This window comes from Epinephelus lanceolatus, chromosome 23 (assembly GCF_041903045.1).
Source record: "Epinephelus lanceolatus isolate andai-2023 chromosome 23, ASM4190304v1, whole genome shotgun sequence".
In the NCBI taxonomy this organism is placed as follows: Eukaryota; Metazoa; Chordata; class Actinopteri; order Perciformes; family Serranidae; genus Epinephelus; species Epinephelus lanceolatus.
Genome location: NC_135756.1, coordinates 35,438,022 through 35,461,260, shown reverse-complemented (window position 1 = coordinate 35,461,260; position 23,239 = coordinate 35,438,022). Strand labels below are relative to the sequence as shown.

At 41.0% G+C, this 23,239-nt stretch overlaps 1 protein-coding gene across 2 annotated transcripts in view; it reads right to left on the bottom strand.

The window, feature by feature from the left end:
• cog5 (component of oligomeric golgi complex 5) overlaps positions 1–23,239 on the bottom strand; it is a 171,539-nt gene that overhangs the window by 75,621 nt on the left and 72,679 nt on the right. For both annotated transcript variants that reach the window (XM_078165363.1, XM_078165364.1), the window contains one exon: positions 12,616–12,746. In XM_078165363.1, the coding sequence (XP_078021489.1) occupies positions 12,616–12,746 (131 nt within the window). The remainder of the gene's footprint in view (positions 1–12,615; positions 12,747–23,239) is intronic.

Here is a 23,239-nt window from a genome sequence, read left to right as displayed (position 1 = left end):
GGAGACTGTAATGTCTGAGTCTTTAGAAGGTTGTTAAAAAACAAAGGCTCCTCAAACAGCCACATACCTGGTGTCTCATCTGTGGTACGTACAAGCTGGAAAATCTGCCATGCCTGCAACACAGAGCTGTAAAACGGTGTCAGTCCAGCAAGAACCACAGCTTCAGGTTGTAGAAGGAACAGTTGTTTGTCATAGCCCAGGCGCCCAGCTCTCCTCAGCAGCAGTCTAGCTGTATCGAGCCAACCTGGGCCAGAGGTATACAGGAGTCTTTGTGCAGTCTGGAGTCGAAAGGAAGCAATTTTAGACTGGATGTTTATCAGACCCTGTCCCCCTTCCGCCGCAGGCAGATAAAGGGCTGCTGCCCGGACCCAGTGTTTGCCAGACCAGAAGAAATCCACGATGGCTCTCTGAATGTCCTCTATCAGGCTTTTTGGTGGTGTTAAAACGTTGAACTTGTGCCAAAGGGCCGAGGCAACCAAGTTATTGGCAACCAGAAATCGTCCCCTATATGACAACTGGGGTAGCAACCATTTCCATTTAGACAACCTCGCGCACACCTTCTCCCTAATACCCTCCCAGTTCTTTGCCTGAAAACCTTCTGTGCCCAAGAACACCCCCAGCACTTTCAGACCCTCCTTCCCCCACTCAAGACCTCCAGGCAGAATGGGCACTGCCTGATCCCTCCACTGTCCCACCAACAAAGCTTCACTTTTTGCCCAATTCACCCGTGCAGATGTGGCCCCTTCATACAGGGACAGGGTGTCCTGCAAATATTGAACATCCCTCTGGCTGGTGATGAAGATACAAACATCATCCGCATAGGCCGATACAGTAGGAGGTTGAGCAAGATCCGAGGACCCAGGCAGTGAAAGACCACGGAGCTGACCCCTCAGCCTGTGCAGCAAGGGCTCGATGGCTAGACTATATAGCTGACCTGAGATAGGACAGCCTTGCCTTATCCCTCGCTGCACAGGGACTGGCCGACTCAGCCCCGCTCCCGTCTTCACCAAACATTGAGCACCACTGTACAATAAACCAATCCAGGCCAGAAACCCATCACCAAAACCAAAAGCCCTAAGTGCAGAAAATAAATAAGAGTGATCCACCCTGTCGAAAGCCTTCTCCTGATCCAAACACATAATACCAAAATTGACATCATCATAACATCTGCAAACATCAATAACATCACGAATGAGGAAAATGTTGTCCATAATTGTCCTGTCAGGTACACAATATGTTTGATCTGTGTGAACAATTAATTCCAGGATGATCTTAAGTCTGTTCGATAAGGCTCTGGAAAGCACCTTATAGTCTGTACAGAGGAGAGCAACTGGCCTCCAGTTCTTAAGTAAGGCCAAGTCCCCTTTCTTGGGCAGCAGGGAAAGTACTGCTTGTCGACAGGAGACAGGAAGAGATCCTGCTCTGAAGCACTCTAAGAAGACAGCATGCAAGTCAGGTCCAAGAGTATTCCAGAAACGCTGAAAAAAGTCAGCAGAGAGACCATCAATCCCAGGTGCTCGCCCTGATGCCAACTGGTTGACAGCAACTGTCAACTCCTCCAGAGTCAGCTCACAATCCAGCACAGCTTTCTCCTCCAGGCTGAGCTGCGGAAGCCCCTCCAAGAGCTTCTCTCGACACGCCATGCTGCACTGCTCTGCCCTGAAGAGTTCAGCATAGAAGTCCACTGCATGGCTCCTCATCTCGTCCGGGCTTGTGGTCACCCTGCCCCCTGGCAGCTTAAGGCAGGTCATCTGCTTCCTCTGCGCCACCGATCTCTCCAGATTGAAGAAGAAAGAAGTCGGGGCATCCATGTCCTTCAGCTGGAGGAAGCGAGACCTGACAAGGGCCCCCTTCACTCTCTCCTGCAGGAAAGAACTTAATTCCAACTTCTTCTCCTGCAGCATATGACCCATAGTGGGATCAGAGTCCCTACGTAACCCTTCCTCAATGTTTTTAATACTGACTTCAAGTTCCTTCACTGCTGCCTTGATTTTAGCAGTGGAATGGGAGGTGTACTGCTGACAAAAAACACGAATTTGTGCTTTACCAACCTCCCACCACTGCTTCAAGGAACTAAAGGAGAAGAGAAGAGAAGAGAAGAGAAGAGAAGAGAAGAGAAGAGAAGAGAAGAGGAGAGGAGAGGAGAGGAGAGGAGCTGAGCTGAGAGGAGTTTTTCTGCGTGGGTCAGTTGAGCTCCCACTCAACAGATGGGCTAGAGGGTCTCTGCTGGAACACACAGCCCAGGCAGCATATCCAACTGCTTACATAATTAAAAAAAAAAACACACAAGAAACAAATCCATGGGCTGATATATATATATATGTATATATATATATATATATATATATATATATATATGTGTGTGTGTGTGTGTGTGTGTGTGTGTGTGTGTCTACAGTGCATATGTGTGTGTGTGTTTCTCTAGAGCCCCATATGGCCACACACATAACAAAATGACAGAAGTTGTTAGTTAAGGCTACTCCAGCAGTAGTCACGCTAAAAATACTTCTACTGAGGGCGGAATACACGGGGGAGGGAGGAGTGTGTGTGTGTGTGTGTGTGCGCGTGTGAGAGAGAGAGAAAGAGAGAGAGAGAGAGAGAGAGAGAGAGAGAGAGAGAGAGAGAGAAAGTGAGCGAGAGTGCATGTGCCTAATTTTGGAAAAACTGCTTATTGTCTAGACGTAGGAGTGAACAACAGTGGCTAAGACTTTGGAGAGGACTGTAGAGTCACAGTACCTGTTTAATAATGTTTAGTTAGTATCACATGGTATTACAGTTGGGAGTTGTTTTTAAATTACTCTCTAATGGAGACTTTTTTGTCCTTTTCAGATCTTCAGTGATTAATCATTGTCCTCTAAGTTTTTGAACCACACTGACAATACAGCAAATGCTGGATGGAGCAGTGAGTGACAACAACCCTGACTACTTCTAAGAAATGCTAAATGGACCAAAGGTACTAAACTGAAAGTTTGTCATGGAAATGCAGCTTTTTAGTGCCAGGGCCCTACAGTCTCTGGCACTAAGGCCCTGATCACACATAAAGCTGCAAAATGCGAGGCGCACGCACTGCCTTTTTTGTAAACACTGTTTGCCACTAGTAAAAAAGTTTTTTTCAATTTGAGGAGTTCAGAGCATTCCTGCAAAATCGCCAGGCGCCTACAGCACAGAAACACAAGGCATGTAGCAACGCAAAAATAGTGAGCAAAAAGCTTCATTCTCACTAAAGACTATTGCAAAAAGCTGCCTACAGCTGCTAAAAAGCCTTCTGAGTGATTGGGGCCTAAAGGTGTGAGGAACCTATGGTTTTTGTGGTGATTATTATTAGGAGCCAAGTACCCAACCGGTGTGAAGGGCCTAAGGTGCTTGAAAATTCACAGAAATTTGCAAGTGCATGAGAACTGGTAAAAATGTTGATATTTTATGGATCTCATGCTTAGGTGTGACAGGTGTCAGGTGTCAGGTGTCAAAATTTCAACAAAGTAGCCATCACAGTATATCACCTAGAAGTACAGAATTTAGGAGGCATGTGTAACATCGCCCCTAAAATATTTTTTAAAAAATCAGCATTTTCGCCCACCTGCCACTGCGGCTGGTGGATTCAAAAATCTGCCAGCCACCCATCAGACAACCGTTGTTTTCTTTTGGCTGGTGAGTGAAGCAAATTTAGCATCTACTTGCACATTTTCCCAACATTTGGCTGGTGGCTGATGCCAATTTCCAACCCTGCAATGACTTTTAAAAGAAAAAAAAAAAAAAAAAGTTTGGGATGTGGAGTTTGAAAGATGTGGGCAAGCAGTGACCAAGCAGTGACCAAGCAGGAAGGGTTTAACAGAAAATGCTGCTGAGTAGTATTAAGGAAAAAGCCTCTCTGCTTTAAAAGTGCAAACATGAAAGGATGAAGAGGAAAAGGAATCAAATACAGAAACTGTGCTAATATGGAAGCACCTAGAAAAAGTCCTGAAACCTCAACAGCAACAGTCCATAAACCAAGCTGTGAACAGTCAATTTCCTGCAGAAGGTAGAAATCCAAATAATGCTGATCAACAGCATGATGAGAGGTTTAATTAGAAAAAGTGAGATGTCTGTGATGTTAAGACCAACAAGGTTGTCACATGTACTGTACTCCTGTGTCTGTGTGAAGAACTAAGAAGAACATGGCTGCGCCATTGGCACACAAGCTGAAGCACCGTTACAACACTCTTCTGGACACTGGCAATATGTCATTTTGGACACTGAACAGACTGTCACACACACACACACACGCAATCTTTAATGGGACACTGTCCCCTTGAGAACAAGGCTTTCTGGGGCAGATGAAGGTTAGCAGAGCTCACATGTGCTCCCTCTCTCACATGTATTTTACAGGACGACACATATACAAGGTGCTCTTCTCTCTTTTGCCTTTGTCTTTCTTTACTAATCAGAAAAACAGTTTAACACAGAAAAAAATCTAATTTCCTTTTCTTTAAAAAAAAAAAAAATCTGAATACACAAAGTATAAAAAGTAGGAAGAATAGAGACACAAAGGGCATCTGTGATGTCACAAGATATTCTAGCAATAAAAGATCAAAACAGAAAATACTTTAAGTAAACAACTAAAGGCTGGACAATGTAAACACAATTTTTAGGACTAATTCTACTTATTAACCCAAATGTAGTGCAGTGTGATGTGAGTGTAAATGCAGCACCACTGTAGGGCTGCTTTCATTTCTGTGATTTCTCTACTCCCTTGAAAGAACATAAACAGGATAGGGCTGCTTGTCACATTAGCTATTTACATAAAGGCATTTACTCTTACTAGTATTCAACAGCCAAAAGTATAGAAAAAGAGTAAGTGTGCTGTAATTAGTTAATAATGTAATAACCTGATACAGAAAACAAGAACGTATGTACACAGCAAATACCCCAAATAATTCAAAACCTGCTAAATGAAGATGTATCAGGTAATTTATACAGTGGAAAGTCTGGTACTGTTTGTCAGAGCAACATACATGAGTTTACAAACATGACAATTAAGTAGGACTTCCTACTGCAGCAACAACAATAGTATGTTTACATGCACAGTTAAGTGGAGCTATGGTTACTAGGCCATTTAATTGGACTATTGTCCTTGACCCAGTATACAAGCAAGGGAGGGGAATGAATTTATTGACCAAAGTATGTCTGACTCTGCTACAATAGGTGGCAAAATGCCCCCTATCAGCTTGTTAGTATTGGAGCTTTTTCCTGTTGACCTATTACATCACAAACCAAACAACTGAGCACAGTCTAGCTGTTCCGCCACTTTTTTGAGCAGGTCATCATTCCGTATTTTTCTCCCATCCATGTATTTTAAAATATCAATCAATCAATTTTATTTATAAAGCCCAATATCACAAATCACAATTTGCCTCACAGGGCTTTACAGCATATGACATCCCTCTGTCCTTAGGACCCTCACAGCGGATAAGGAAAAACTCCCCACAAAAAAACCCTTTAACGGGGGAAATATTCAACTCTTTCAGCTGACACAGCATTAACTGTGTCTCCTCATTCATCCAAAAATGCACGGCTCTGGATCTAAGTTTTACCATGTTGTTACCGACTTCTTCTTCTGTAACACACTTAATACTATTTAACTTCCGAATCAAAGCCACGGGCAGACACTGTGTAGCATGGCCAGTTTGGTTCTGAATGACTGTATACGTATGACTCCCAGTTGCATAAACTTCGTTAGTCCAACTTTGAGAGATCTGATGTAGTACGATTTCAGTTAGACTGACATGTTTAGGTGTATTTTACTTTTCAGTGTCCACCCATGAACACGTTTTTTTTGGGTTTTTTTTAACTTATTTAGTCACAAATATTCCGTAATATTAACATAAGTTTTCAAATAAAAGCCATTGTAAAATAATGGTGGTTTCAAATAATAGCTGGGGTTGTGTCCAGTACCAAAATGAAATCAATGCTAGCTAAAAAACAGTACAGAGGTTGGAACAGCCTACAAGGAATGGAAAATTATGCTGTGAGAGCCACTGGAGGGCTTTTAATATGAAACATCTACAAAGTGTTGTACCAAGCAGCAAACTCCGAGGCTGAAAAATGAAGCCAATGCAGTGCCAAAGTGCCAAAAACTTTTCGTTTAATGTCCAGTTGAGCATGTTGCATTTTGCAGCATGGTACAAAAAAAGAGTTTTGTCTCCACAGCTAATTTCAACATTCATGACAACTGTACAGGGGGATTTTTTTTCATAACTCACCTGTTTGCATTTTAGTAAGGCTTAAAGTAACACATATTTTTGGGTGGGGCAAGTTGAATGACAGGCTGTCTGTGAGGCGTCGCCACAATATATGAGTCAGATCAATCCATCACTCCTTCACGGTGCCAAACTCCTGTCAAAATATGGTCACTTCTGGCTCCAAAAAAAACAAAATGGCGACAGCCGAAATGTTGCACTCGAGGCTTCAATACGGGAGTCCACAAACCAATGGGTGACGTGGTAGCTACGCCCATTATTTATAGTCTATGTGTTGTACTGAGCAGCTAAGCACCAAATGAAAAAAACAAACCAAAGACTGCGCTACCACATTATTGTGACTTTGTCAAGATTACGGATGCACAATATTGGATTTTTTTTTTTTTTGCCAATATCTGATATGCCGAGATGTAACAACTCATTTGACCGATAACTGATACAGATATTGATATATCCACTTTTTTCCCCACTTAATTTTGGTGATCATCAAGTCTCTTCTGTAGTGGAATTAACACCATATTATGCATGCATGCTCTTATCGCAATGGCCCACCAGCTGATGGAGACGTGAAAGAGAATGCTTTTCAGTGTATGTAATATTCATTCATTGTACAAAATAACAAAATTAGGTTGGCCGATTCTGACACTTAATTTTAAAGCCTATAATGGCTGATAGCAATGATGTGCCAATATTATTGTGCATCGAATCAAGACAAAACACATAAACATGGAAAAGTGTTGAGTTTGCATCTACAGCAAACTAAAACAGAAGGAGATTAGCATACCTGTGATGTGAATAATGGGCCAGGCCTCTATTTGAGAGTTAATAAGATTTGATACGAAACTTCACTATTTCACTTATTCCTGAAAAAAAAATTCCCTTAGCTCATCCCTTCTCAACACAGAGGTCAAAGTTCCTATTGCACAGTTGACCCAGGGCATTTTAGTGTAACCAAAAGGAAATAGCTGTCTTTTTTTGTACAAAGTGTTGTGTATGTGTAAACCCACCTATATGCCCATAGAGGAAGTAGAGGAAGTATTAGTAGAGGAAGACGATGAGACCAGCCACCAGGCTGATATATACAATAAAATTAAAGCGTCACAACAACGTTCAACATGCTCATAGATATTTTGAGTATAATTGTTTTAACCCCAGCTAACAGTGCAGCACCACCCCATGATTGAATTTGCCACATAACGTTAGCTACAGCAGCAGTTGGGCAGCTGTTTCATTAAGAAGAATTTACATAACGTGACTTATGATGATTAAATGTTAAATGAATAAAACAGAGTCCTGCACTGAGTCGGGTAACGCGCAATAAGCTGTGTAACGGGTAAAAATATGTATACATAGACAAATTTATGGGTATGGGCTAGGGATTGGTACAGAAACCCGGTACTAAATTACAGAGGTGGAAAAAGTACTGAAAAATTCAACTCAAGTAAAAGTACCTTTACTTTGATGAAATTCTACTTAAGTACAAGTAAAGCTACTAGGGGTGTAAAGATTCATCAGTTACATCGATGCATCGATTTATTTTCCTACAATCTAACTGCATCGATAGAGTCTTGGCAAGTTGTCCCTCACTGATGACGATATCGCTGTGAAATCGATTTACAAGGTCAAAAATCGATTATATCGATTACTAAGCATTTGTGCGCTGTATTTAAGCATGACAACGTTATATACATGTATTTTTATCACTTCTAATCGTAAAGTTGCTCGATTCGCTTCACTCTCCCTGAGTGTGACGTCATCGGCATGTGCCGGTAGTGCCGACTCAAAACAAAACGCAGCATGGCTAACAGCAAAGAGGAGGCGGGCGAGCTGGAGATTTTCAAGCCGAATTTGAAGTCGAGTGTGTGGAAACACTTTGGTTTCTGCAAAAAAGGAGGTGTTCTGGACAAGTCGGTGGCTGTCTGTCGAATGTGTACTGACTGAGTAAAATGACAGAGAAGAAGCAGGGAAAACTACTGTCCATTCAACTTGATAGGTAAGATTGCACTTTATTTTTGTATATTATTGTACTCCTTTTATACTGAGTAAAATGACAGAAGTAGCAGGGACACCTACTGTCCATTCAACCTAATAGGTTGCACTTTATTTTTGTGTATTATTGTACTCCTCTTATACTGATTGAAAATCACAAGAGAAGTAGCAGGGAAACCTACTGTTCAGTTGTAATTCAGCCTGGAGGAATGTTGATCACACTTTTTTTGTCTTTTGATCAGCAGGTTCTGAACTTGTGATAATTATAGTATTTAATAAAAGGTGAATGTTTTTGCCATTAATTGTTGTGTTTACTTATTTGTGTCCAAAATTAATTAATCCCTGATTCTCTTTCAAGAAAAAACTCCCCTGCACTGTTCACAGTATTCAGGTATGTATTTCACAGTCACACTGGTTCAGTTTTTGGCAAAACAAAAAAAGTTACTGAATCGATTTCTAGCCCTTGAATCGAATCGAATCGTATCGTTCTAGATGAGCCAAATATCGTTCTTGAATCGAATCGGAACGATGGAAAATGATATGAATTGAATCGTTGAAAAAATGAATCGTTACACCCCTAAAAGCTACCCATCTAAAAATCTACTCAAGTAAAAGTAAAAAGTAGTTCGTTTAAATGTACTTAAAGTAGAAGTTACTTAGTTACTTCCAACAACTTGATGGGGGTCCATGACAGTTTGATTGTAAAATGTATATTTCATGCAAATACAGCCTTTCCAAATCCCAAATGATGACTTATTTCCAAATAGAGCTATTCAAGTTATTACAATACACTGTATATTGCAATACATATTGCAGTATACAAAATCGTCGCATTGTCAGTTTTGTCTAATATTGTGCAGCCCTCATTCATTTTGACACACAACTGTTAGACTGATGATACACAGAGCAACTTTTTGAGCAATGTTGTTGGGCATTATTCTCAGGGATGCAAACAGGTGCATGGTCAAAAAGAGAGAGCTTGTCGAAGCAAAATTCTCAATATTAAAATACACTAACACTAATTTGGAAGAAAACTGTGTATTCCAAAACAGAACAAATCCATTGAGCAACAGTGTTTCCCCTATATGCAACTAGCAGCGGTGGTGCTCTGCTGCTGAAATATGACAGCTGCTGCTGATTTATTTTAAGTTGTTTTTTTTTCTCTTTAGAAACCACCGTTATATTATTTGGTGCAACGGACGCTTCATATCCAGGTCAATTCACACACTTGTGAGTAAAGCATATAAGAGGAGAGGAGAGGGCTCTGTCTTATCTCTTTATAAACTAAAGTTATATTATTTTGTGCGACGGACACTTCAACAATATATAGGCCTACTATTTATGGTGTTATACGGTGAAACGTTTCACCTTATAACATGATGGCATGTCATTTCTGTCACTACACGGTCGCACCTTGACAATCCTCCTCTGCTCTCTGTATCGCGCATGGCGGAGTTCGGCCCCAATGCGCGCACACACACACAGACACAGGTGAACACACAAGCGCGGCTCGAGCCGCATTTTTCTGACCGACAATTATAAACGACACTGTCGACACGGGGTTTTCATTTGGTTTGTTTCTTCGTTCATTTCAACTGCGGCGTCTGCTTCTGCTTCTGCGGAAGCACTCCCACCCTGCTCCATCTCTCTCTCCAGTAACTTGCCGGCACCGGCTGCTTGTTCTGGGTCAATTCCACGCAAGATTTCCGAGATTCACCCTTTTGGTTTCCATTTAGCCAAAAACTTTTCTTTTTTTACTTGGTAACGGATGTGATTTCAAATGTAGCAAAGTACGATACTTAGGTCAAAATTTACTTAAGTAAAAGTAAAATTACAGATTTCAAAAACTACTGAAAAAATTACAAATTACACAAAAAGACTACTCAACTAAAGTAATGTGAGTAAATGTAATTAGTTATTTTCCACCTCTGCTAAATTAGCCCGGGGGCTAAGCTCTGATGGTATTGGTTCTTTTATCGGTACTTTTACACATTTTGGTTTAATTCTTTATCATCCTGCAGCCTCTCACCTGCGATCTGTGCCAGGGCTGACCTCCTCCACATACACACACATACACACACACACACACACACACACACTTATACGACAAACGTAATCAGTGAACAGCCGAGCGGCCGCAGTGGAAACAAGGTGAAGATAACTTGAAAATTACTCAACTTGACAGCAGCTACGGTCTGTAAGTGGAATTAAACCTTATTGAGTAAGAAGCCAATAATTTATCAATACATGTGTTCAGCAAGCATGAACATGTAAACATGTAGACAGAATATTCAATATTCTCTGCCCACAGTCTCTCATCCACCGTCACTAACGTTATGTCTTACACACCAGTTAAGACAGCACCAGGGCTTAATTGGATCCGGAACCTATTTCATTGGATCCGCCTGTGTCACTATGAAAAATAAGTAACTGTTTGTTTAATGTTCAATATTGTTACCTGTCTTGTTAGTCTTTATTCCCCATTGAAGTTACACAAAAATCTCGTGTTTGCATATTTTAGATGCATTTTAAGGTGAATTTTCAGGGAAAGAGAGGGAGGGGAGGCACTTCAGGTCACACAGGCACGCGCTGGTTTGTTTTGAGACTGCAGTTAGCTTCCACTCAGCAGCAAAAAATGGCAAAAAGACAAGTAAGTTTGTTGAAGTTTTTCAAACTAGCCGGCCAGTCGAATCCTAAACAAGCCAAAATCATTTCGGCAGATCAACAGTGTGGAGACCCCAGTGGAGACAGCAGCACAAGTAGCAGCACCATTGATGCTAGTGCAGAAGCAATTGTTGTTAGCAGGCATGACCCACATGGGAATCAAGGAGATGAAGATGACGAGAAGGCAGACGAGCACTTTGAATCTGTGAGAGATTGTGATGGCTAAAATGACAGCTGTCTGTATTGCAGACGGACTTAGTTTGATGCTTATCTTAAAATTGGGCAGATACTTTTAAACTTAGCTGCTGGCTGAGACAAACAGCCCCTCCTCTCTCTTCCAGCGCTAATGTTACCTGCATGCAGTGAATCACATCAACAGAGAGGGAGCAGGACAGAGGACAGGAAATTACTGTTGCTGCTCTAGAAACAACAACTTGTTTTATTTAAAATATTCAATAATTCTGTTCTGAATTTATTCTTTTTAAATTAATATATTTTCTAAAAAGCAATTATTCAGAAATGAAAAAGAACCGATAAGAGTACAGATAAAGTACCGAATCGAAAAAGAGTATCGATAAAAGTAGCAGTATTAATAAAATCTTAATGATACCCATCCCTAGTACAGGCACAGTAAAAATGAACTACACGCATGCAGGCAGCAGGTTAGAACAAAAATATATTTTTAATTTTGCAGAATAAAGCAAATAAAAAAAAGATGTTGAGTATATGTGTAATATTTTGTCATCTAAATCACTATTATCAAGCTGCAGTTCCTTTTATTTCTAAAGTCAGTGACACGAGTCGAACCTTTGACCCAGTCTTCACATTCATCGCCGACGTGGAGGACTCCAGCCATTAAACTTTGCAGCCCAAGGATGAGACAGCCTACATAAAGCGAATGTTTTCGCCATTCCAGAATTGAGTGCAGCCAATGAAAGAGACTTTTCCTCTGCTAAATTTGTAATTCAAGAACAGATCACCCAGCTTAATGTGAGTGACTGTAGCCTGTGTGTGTTTAATCACAGGTGTGGGTCAGGTCACGTCCCTTTAGTTAATGAGTGCAGGTGGGTGCAGCTTTGTGTTAGACATAATGATGGGTAATGGGTTGGTTGTGGTACGAAGCTTTACAGGTATGGGTGGGCGCATGTTTAAAAACTTGACCTGTGCAGGATTATGGAATACAATCTTAATACATTTCTATGATTTCTGTCTGAGTCACTTCTGGTAGATTTTCATTGGCAAGAAATGACCCCAATTTACTTCACAACGTCATCACGGCAGAAATTATACTGTGGGTCTCAAACCTGTCCAGAAAATACTGACCACCGTGGAGATTTTTTGTAAACAATGTCAGCTAAAACACTTGGTCAAAGTTTTTGACTGTCTGTACAAAGATTCTGACGTACTGCTCACCAGAATTAAGATTTCTTTGTCTATTTGTTGTTTTATTAATTGACATTACTTTGATGCAATTAATGTCAGATAATTATTTCATGTTTATAGGCTGATTTTTGCTCTTGAATCAAAGTTGAAGAAACCAGACGGTGCATTGTGGTTTTAACTATTATTGTCAGGGGATGACAAACTTGCCAAACAGCACAACATTTCATGAATCTGAGGTAGATTTAAAACAATTGCAATGTGATAATTATTGATATTGAGTAATATAAAAAATAATAATATGATAATATTTTTAGCCACGTCGCCAAGCACAATGTGTATGTACCTGAATCTCCATGCCCTGCTCCAGCAGTCTCTTGGCCTGGTTCTCCACCTCGAGCCTGGCTCTGCTGATCAGCAGCAAATCGTCCTCAATTACCTCAATGCCGCTAAGATCCACACCTTGTGACAGATAGTCTAGAGGGTGTGCAAGCAAACACACACACACACACACACACAAAAGAGTGAAATGAAAATTCTGTTTTCCAACTCCTCCTTAAATTTTCATATTTAATTGGATTACGTTAACAAGCCAGTAAAAGAAACTTTATTTATGGATAGTGGACAGTGTAAGGACACAATGGCATGCAAAATTTTGTTTACTGTGAGTAGTTGAGTAAGTAGTAGATGACCTGATCTCCAAAAGGCATGAAGTTAAAGATGAAACATGCTTTTCAATATTTTAAGCTGAATTAGTTTTTTATTTTTGTTTTGTACAATTTTAGAGTGAAAATAGGAAAGGAGCACCATCTAAACGTTTGGGCACCCCAAGACATTTGAGCTCTCAGACAACTTTACTAGGTTCTCAGACCATAATTAGCTTGTTAGAACTATGACATGTTCACAATCTTTATTAGAAAAGGCCAGGTGATGCAAATTTCAAAGCTTTATAAAAACTCTGACTCCTGAAACAGCTGCCTAGCACTCTGAAAACTAAAATAACTGGTGCCCACAAAGCAGGAGAAGGCTATTTATGGAGAGCAAAGCGTTTTCTGGTAACTGTTTTCTCAGTTTGTAATGTAATTAAGAAATGGCAGTTAACATGAACTGTTGAGGTCAAGTTGAGGTCTGGAAGACCAAGAAAACTTAAATTAAGTACTAAATCAATAAGGTGCACTAATAAAAGTTGTAGCATTAATAAATATCAACGATACCCATCCCTATCAAAAACCAGTATTACTTTGGCCCATATATGTATTCAACAAGGTGTTAATTCTCTTTATTACACAGGATTGCTGATATGAGATTTTGTGCTGACTCGCTCATACTGTTACACTTGCATTAACGTTTATTCGAATTAATTCCATCGAAAACACAAGATGGTGCCAACTCCTTGATGACATCACAATCCATTCAATATTCTGTAGTTCCATTCAATATATTCCGACTGTCATTCCACATTTTCAGTGTTCAAGGTGTATTCCATACATTCATACTCTTATTGCATATATTTAAACTTCCATTCTTATATTCAAGTTTCATACCTTATATTCTGACTGTCATACCACTCATTCAAACTTTCATTCTAAATATTCCAGGTCTATTCTATACACTCAAACTTTCGTTCCATATATTTAAACTTCAAACAGCAAACAGCTTGATGTCATCCATGCAGAGCAGGTGACTGATGGTTGCTCCATCTCGGAACCGGTATCTGCAGCCACTCTTTGTGATGAGTTGGCTGAGGGGTTCAGGCCTATGCAGAACAGAAGCGGGGACAGTGCATTACCTTGGTATATGCCGCACTTGATGGTAATTTGTGCAATTGGCTTTGAGTTTGCCCCCAGAGTCATTTTCCACAGCCCCATTGAGTTCTTGATGAAGGCTCTTAGTGTCCTGTCCATGTTGTACATTTCCAAGCATTCCAGTATCCGTGTGTGGCATTGAGTCGTAAGCTTTCTTGTAGTCTCAGTTATGGTCCTAGTGGGGATAGTATGTAGTACTGCATTCAAATCATCTAACAGACTTTCAGAGGGTACTTTGTCACTTTGCCTTGGTAATCCGCTTCAGGAGTGCTGGGATTCATTATTCATTATTCTCAATCTCTAGTAGGGATGTCACACTACCAAAAATTCAGTAGTCGGTGAATTTACATAATTCTCGATACCAAAGTCCATACCACGGTAAAAAAAAAAAAATCCTAAAAACCCATGTACTTAAACAAGAAATACTTTATTAAATATTTGCATATAAAATAACATTTCTATCAACAGATTGATATTACTTATTTTTTCTTTTTCTCTTTTCCTCTTTCCCTATTTTCCATTGTAAAAAACATTGATCAACATCCGCAATAAACTCCATAAACTATTTAAATATTTACTATTTAAATCACACTGACAGCATCTGAGCCAACCACAAGAATGTGTGGAATTCCGTTGGTTTCATTTACTGTTTGTCCTGTCCCGGTGCAAACAGTGTTTTTTGATGTCCATGATCCAGTTGTGGAAAAATCAAATGTCCCAGTACAATAAATCAAACGCACCCCAACCGCTGTGTTTCGGAAGTAGACGCACATGCGCAGTCACGTACTGCTGAGAGTGAAATCCCTGATCGTTAGCTCACACGCAGCTTGTTCAAGCTGTTCTCTGTCTTGCTGAAATTAAACAAAATAACATGGAACATATCTGCCTATTATGCTACTGATTTTAATTGGGATATTTTTTGATTAACTGATGACATTTAAAGGAGTGTTGCATTTCTCGAAGGCTGGGCTCATAGGAGACCACCGGACTCTCGTCCAGGGGAGGGGCTGGGGGAGAGAGGGAGATGTCCAGAGTCCGGACAAAGCTCCGCACGGAGCACGGACAGTTCAGAAGCAATTCGGAACGAGTTAAAAGCAATTAATAAACAGACAAAGTGGTGTTTAAAACTGCATATATTGCTAGCATCTATTTTCTGGCCTAAAGTGCGGCCGTGACTGGTTCTGAATGTGGGCTTTAGCAGACAGCCGCTCTCTCCTCTTTCTCGTCACCCCCTCGCTCTGAATGAAGGCATGGACTGTAACGCTATATGGCGTATACTGCCCCCATCAGTTCTGGAAGAGTCATAGCACCGATTCTTACGCTGGTATCGGTTCTTCGGGTTTTTTTTTTTTTTAAAAAAGAGTATCGCCGGGTTTTTTTCATCATGGAATCGAAAGGTATCGTGATTATCGGTTCTCATGACATCACTAATCTCAAGTCATTTGCTCTTGCTGTAAGGGAATCTGTAGGGGTTGGTACCCAATCTTGGAGTGTGGGATGATGACGATGACAACCCACTTTGACCTGTTGTCCTGGCTCCCCCTTGCTGACACGTTTGTTGTATCTCATCAATGTCTAGTTGCAAAAGCAGTTGCCGTTTGTGGATGCTGGAACACTGGGCTAGGAGTTGTTTCTTTGTCAGCATAGCTGTTGGGTTTCAAAGCATCCATATTTCCCACATCCTCTGTATGTAGCCCCTCTTGCTGGGGTTACTTGTATAGTAGCATTCCAACAGTTCCATATTCTCTGCTCTAGTCCACCTATGTCTTGTTCCAGTAGCTCATTTCTCATCAGGTTGCCCTGTTTCCCAACACCTGACGCGGACCTTGTTGACCCAGGCGACATCCAAGTTTTATTTGCATCCTGTTAATAGAAATGTTGACAGCTTGACAGATCTGTCAGCAACACCTGTTTCAAAGAAGTACATAGCACTCCTGCTACGTGTTAACCATTTCTATTCTGTTTTTAACCCTGCATTGTTTTTCCACCCACCTGCTTTGAAACTGTCTGTGGATTAGAGGAAGAAATATTGACTTGCGTTGCAAGTGAATCCTGTTTTGGGCTGATATGAAGATGAAATTGATGTAACCCTGTCAATATGTGTGATTTTGTCTGACAAATCGTGAGCGCCTTGAACAAGTACTTGGACACCACCGTGATGATTCATGCAGCAGTGACAGCCACACTGTTGCCATGATCTCTGTTGTTTCTGCTCACTCTCAGACATTTCCAATAAACCAGCCATTCACAGTAATTCACAAATGGGGTTAGCAGAACAAGCTTAGGTAACCAGTGTCTATGGCTCTTAGTGCGCTAGAAAACGCAATGGATAATGCTGTTTTTTTATACAAAGTATGAGGAGGATCAAGTGAACAAAGAGTCTCGTAAGAGTTTTGAGGAAGAGACTCTGCATCCCTGACTTGTGTGGGAAGATCATTCAGCCAGGAAGGAAGAGAAAGCAGAAGGACAGGGAAATGAGCAGGCTGGAATACAGACAGCTATGATATGATGGAAGAAAACAGACAGCAGACAACTAACGTGTGTGACGAAACCACAGCCTGCTGGTGCAACCTCTTCCTGGCAACACTGTACAACAGTGTGAACTAAAAGTGTACAGCCACAAGGAACCAGTGATGGGAGTGCTGATTTCTATTAAACTGGTCATTTTGCTTAAAATACAATAGTTATCTATAAACCCAACTTACAACAACCTGTACAACTGTCAGTCTCACTCAAACAGTTTTTTAGATGCTGGTTTTCATTGATGTAGTTCGGAGCTACCTAGCTATGGAAAGGATGTTATACTTCATAGGTCTGCCTAAAAAACTTTGATAAGTTGGTTTTCCTACCAGAGAAGCAGCCATCATTAACTGCATCATTAGACCTATTTAAATCACTGAACAAATCACAGGGTGTGGGCAGCAATTCAGAGATCTGGAACCAGGCTAGCTGTCTCCCACTGGATGGCACAAACTGATATATATCTCTATCTTTACTGAGAGATCCATAGATTTAAATTACAACAACTGTGACTGTGTTTCTGCTCACTGAACCAGGTCTTACTGCATCCTTGTTCCAATTCTTGACGCATTCAATGAGCAACAAGATACACCAACATTTGTTGAAAGCATAAGCTACTTTTGGGATGCCATGCAATTTTTTTTATTACATAATGTGGAGTGATGAAGAGAATTTAGGCTAAACAACAACTTATCAGTGCAAGGCTTTGTAATAAGAGAGCACAAGGGCCAGCATGTATGGATAATAGGGGTGTAACAATACATACATTCCTATTGAACCATCCAGTATGACACTTTCACTTTCGTTACCTATCCTGTTACATTTGGAAAATAAAATATGCAGCTTAAACTGTGTTTAATATATGTTCTTAGTGATACTGCACTCAACAAGGCAGCCCGCAGGACAGAACCGGCAACATGCTATCTGCCCCTCCCAACCCAAAACCAGAACATTCTACTCCAATGAGACACACTAAGACGCAGCTACACTAAACTAGCTCATTACAAGATAGTTAGTAACACCATTACCAGAACAGAAATAGAGGCCACTTTGATTTCACTGTGAATTATGAGGGCAATGCTAAGAGAGAGAGTGGTGAATAAAAACACATCGAGCCAAAGAATGAGCCGCATCACAGCTACAGACTCTCCTTAGCAGCTAACCCAGTATCGCAATAAAAGTTCGCACGCCATAAATGACGTAATCGCGCACCTGGCGACAGCCGCGCACGCTGGCGCTTTGCGAGGTCGTGCACCTCCAGGATTTTGAAACTTTTCGCAAGCCGCGCTAGTGTCACTCAGTTCAAAATGGATGAATTTGAGGGAAGACTAGCTGAAGTGCATCTCTTCATCTACAGCCCGCATTGGCTTCACAAGCTGGCTGTGTTCCCCAGTCAGATATCTCGCTACATGTAACGGGCGGACAGACCATCTTCTTTTGCAACGCTTTCATCTGGTCAAAAGCCATAAACATAACAATTCCTCCTCCTCTGCAATTCATACTTTTCGTGCCACCATCATTGCTGTTTACATTGTTTTCCACTTGCTTCTACTTCTACTGTTTTTTGCCTGCTTCTACTACCTCCTAGTATTTTTTCTCTACCGCCCCCTGTCCTTGCGTGAATACTGCAACAGAGAATGCCTTAGTGCTCTGTTGAGGTGCACGCGCAATCCGCGAACGGAGCCTGGTGAAGGTATAACTGAGGCTTTAGACTCACCCAAAAAATCCTGAACACAGAAAAGGTCAAAAACAGTTTAACTTTGTAAATCCACAATTAAGTACTACACAGTTCCCAGTCTTTTTACATGTAAGTATTTTCTAATATGTATAATTTGTTTAGAAACAAATCACTTTTTTTTTTGTTACCCAGACATTAACAAAGCCACTTCAGCTATGTAAATGTTTAAAGAAAAATCATGAAATTTCTCTGACATTTCTACTTTTGTTTTTGCTGTATTATAATCCAAGACTCATTTATCCAGTCATGCGCTTAGTACTTTCCAAACACATGCATTTTCACTAAAAAGTAGGCACTGGAGTCTAGCTTTGAGGAGAACAGAGACAAGTTTGAGTTCAGTTTTAACAGTAAGGTTTAGGTGAGAAGTTTGTGAAGTACTGAATATATGATTGCATAAATGAGACTTGGATTCCACTGTACGAGTTGTGTGAGAGTTTGTAAGCAGATGTTTTGATACAATTTTCTGCTGTTTAATGTGGTTCTCAATCAATCAATAAATTCATAATTTCATTGTGTTCTGTTGAGACATGAAAGAAAAAAGGTTTTCCTCACAGATTCAAAGGAACACAGCATGACTCATTTACAAATGCTCATTTTGCGGGTAAAGTATTCCTTTCAGCTTCTTTGTCCTTTCCATGGATCATATTCACACCAACAGTAAATTATGATCAAGAAAACTGAAATGTGTTATTTGTCTACAGCTGAAATTGTTTGCCCTCCTTCCCAGAGAGAGGGAGACAGAGAGAGAGAGACAGAGAGACAGAGACAGAGACAGAGACAGAGAGAGAGAGAGAGAGAGAGAGAGAGCGAGAGAGATGGAGAGATGGAGAGTGTTATCAGGCAGGTGGCTGGCTGAGGCACAGAGAACCAGGAATTTGGACAGGAGCCACATTTAATTCAAAAGCAATCCACTCCAAGCCTCAGCCCAAGTACAAAGCCTTCCAGAGACCATGGTCCAGCAGCTGAACAACAGCTTTGCTTGTTTGGATATGTGTGTCTGTTAGAGAGAAGAGGAAAAAAAGAGCTTGGCCTTTTCTGACTTGTGTCATAATATGCTTAGAAGCGTGCAGCCACACACAGACACACACAGGCACACACGCACACGCACATGCACACACACACACACACACACACACACACACACATACACGAGTACAGGCCATTGGATATTATGTGTTGGTTCCCAGAGGATAAACTGTGCTCTGGAACAGATGTGCCTGATTTCTGTGCCGGGGGAATTCATTCTGCCCATTCTTCTTTGGACATTATCAATTATAAAAGTTACCCTTACATAAAAATATGATTTACAACAATGGAATTTATCACAGCATTTCAAATTAGTAGCATGGCAGAGTGTAACTCCCTTCAGCATCACCTTGGTGATGGAGGTAATGGGCAGGGTGGGCTGAGGATGGGAACAGGCAGCAGGGAGGGATCTTTTTCCTGCTTTTCAAAGCATATTTATCAGTCAGGAAATAATAGCACTGAGCACAAATTAAGAAGGCTAAAGCCCCTTTTCTACTGCACAAAAAAACCCACTGACACCCAGTAACAACTAAATTTTTAATGTGATGGAAAATGTTAGAATCAGCATTAACACCCCCAGATATATGACTCTGCAGTAGACACAGGCATTTTTCGGCTCCAGTTCTGATCAGCATGGAAACACAACATCTGGGTAAATGCACTAAAACAGAAAAAACCCCAACAACACATAAACAGAAAGACATACTCATCTGCTGCAGAGACACGTACACAGCTCTGGTCTACTGGCAATGGTAAAGGAGTCTATCACTTATTTTTAGCATGTTTAACCGTGTTTGAAAAACCCGCATACACATGCTAATTTTGATGGTAAAGGCATATAAGGTGTAGGTGAGAGGTACACCTGAGGGGGATTTCATGAAGGACATTAAACCCAGCTTATCAATTAAAGAAATTAGAAGGCCTTTATTGGCATTGTATTGTGCAGGATACATCAAAATTTTGGAGTGCCACTCCTAGTTGCCCCTCCATTGCAAAAACCACATTACATAAAATATTTAAAAAAAGTAGCTATAAAAAAATAGGAAGTGCCAGAGTCAGCAAATTGCCCAATCCACCAAGAGTACCCAGCTGCAGGCAAGATGGCGGACAAGGGCTAGATTGACTAGATTACTGCTTTAACTAAATGTGCTTTCCGGTCAAATGCTGTTGTTGTTGTTGTTGTTGTTGTTGCTGTTGTAATGGCGACTGTTACATTGATGAAGGATTGCTACTTTTAAAACCGAATTGCCCACAGTTTAGGACTGCAAGTCACTGTGAAGAAAATTTTACGAAGTAACTATAAAAGAAGCACTTCAAGCCAAAGTAAAATTTGTTATACAGTGGGCAAATCAATGTTGTATGCAGGGAAACTCACCCTCACCTTAACCCTCCATCCCCACCCCCACTCACAACTACTTTGTACCCCTGTTTGTATGCATGCATCAAATAGCTCAATGTGTTTTACTCTATTTGTAAAAGGTAGTGTTTTGTTTTTCTCTACCAGCCATTAATATGCTTTTAATGTCTTAGGTGAATCACTCTATGCGGCTCAGCCAGGAAGCCCCAACAGCCATGGGTCATTCTTAGGTCAGGTGGGGAAGTGGACTGCGCACACTGCAATTGTGAAGTGAGTGCATGTTGCAGCCCTCCTCTACAAGATTGACACAGCTGTACGTTTGCATGGCAAAGTGACGTGGAGGCCTACTGGACGATGCCCTCCAATGTGACAAAAGTGCGAGGAGTGCCCGGCCACAGGACTGACTACACAACTAGCTCCGCCCAGAAAAAGGCACTTGATCAGTCCATCAACGGAGAAACCAGCACAGCATTCAGGATTCAGACCGCACAAGTGGCACATGCTTACCTCGGCACACACTTGCTGACTTAAAACCCCTCACAGATATTATGCATGCACACAAGCCTGGACTCTGTTCTGTAATGGGGGAATTCTGCCACCTTTACACAGACCCTGTTCAGCCATGTGTTCTGCCCAAGTCACTGCTGTGCGTTCATGATACACAAATGGATGGCTGTGATTTGTCAGTCCTGCGCCAGCACTGTGAGGGCCTGACACATGTGGTAGCAGTGACAGACTCGGAGGCAGCTGCATTGGAAAGCAGTACAAGACAGCAGCACAAATCTGATGCCTGCAGCCCATGTACCTGTGTGGGACTCAGCAGTGCACCGACCCGAGAAGAGCCATGGCTATGCGACACATGCACACTGGAAAGTTGAACTACCTGAGTGTGAGTGGGTTTCTGTGGTTTTTTTTTAATCCATTTCCACCATCGCAGATTTCAACATCTCTTTTATACAGTTATTGTTTTTGTTGAGCAATTTGCACAGTACACCTTTATATTTTATTGATATTTTATTTAAATGTCTTTATATATTTTATTTTACCATTTAAGTACTGAGCATTTTGTTGTTCTTTACTCACTGTTTTTGTTGATCACTGTTGTTGCTGTGTTGCTGCAATTGTTGGTTTTGCAACCAAAGAATACTGTTTTGGTGTATTTCTTCCTTTTTACGAATAAAGAGACAGAATTTCATTCAGTCTGCGTGTATTTTATTTGTATAAAATGGTAAGAAGCATTTCATGTGACAAAAGTTAAAACATTACAAAAATAGTGAAAACCAGAAAACACAACAGATTAATTCTTCTTGTCTGAGGCGACACATGCTGCACTCCTGTTGTCCATCTGCCACTTCCATCTCTATCTCTGGACAAGTTTTGTCTGGGGCTGGTGGTGTGAGTCTCAGACACAGGTGCAGTGTAGTCTGATGGTAATAATAAGAAGAAGAATAAGGTGTAAATCTCTCTGTAGTTATCTGATGTACAGGAATGTGACTATCACAACTCACTATTGTCACTGATAGCTGCTCCAAGTATTTTGAGACAATTACATTGGCATGCAAATTACACAAGGGGCAACACAAATCATGTATCCTTTTACTATTTACCTGGGGACAAAAGTGCTGCATTATCCAACTCAGTCTCAGGACCACTGTCATCAGTGGCTGGCGGTGGGGGTTGTTGCTGTTATTGTTGTGAGCTCCTCGCCCTCTTTCTATACACTGCTTGAGCTGTTTTTCCTCCCCATTGTGATCGTGAGAATGGCTATGGCAGTTGACAATGCAGCAGCTAGTCGGCATTTTGTTAGTCAGCAGTCTAGACTCAATTCAATCGTCTTCTTCTTCTCACTCAATTCAATCACATCTGGCGCCTCTGCTCTTTGTATACGCGAGGTCCTGCAATGCTTTGCGTTGACCGCAGGGAACACGTCATTAATGACACATCTGCAACCTGTATTCATTTTGTATGGTGATTGAGAGTGTGAATAGGAAAGAAACTATTCATGAGTCTGGTGGTCCGAGTTTTTAATGACCTGTAGCACCTGCCCAAGGGCAGGAGGTCAAACAGATGGTGACCAGCCTTGCTACAGCCTTGCTTTATTTGGACTTCATAGCCACCAAAGAGGAGCTGATAATACAGGTTTGAAGGACTACTATAAGGAAAACCTGTTTTGAAGATAGAGCACTACCCCCCTTTAGTTTTGGGAGGTAGCTCTGGAAGGGTCATAGCATGTTCCTTGGTGGAGGATTAATGAATAACATATTTATTTGGTGAAAAGTAGTAAGAAGAAAAAACAACATTCAGAATAAATTGTCATGTCTCTTGACCTTGGAGATTTTGACAAAAAACAACAACAACAACAATAACAATAACAAAAAAGTAGAATTACTGCTTTGTAGTTGTTTTCAACAAAAAAAGCTGCACCTACAGTTTACATCTTTTGCCCAGCAGAACATTATAATGTCAAAATGAAGTTGACCATTGACCTTTGGGATATAAAATGTCATCACTTCATCATTATATC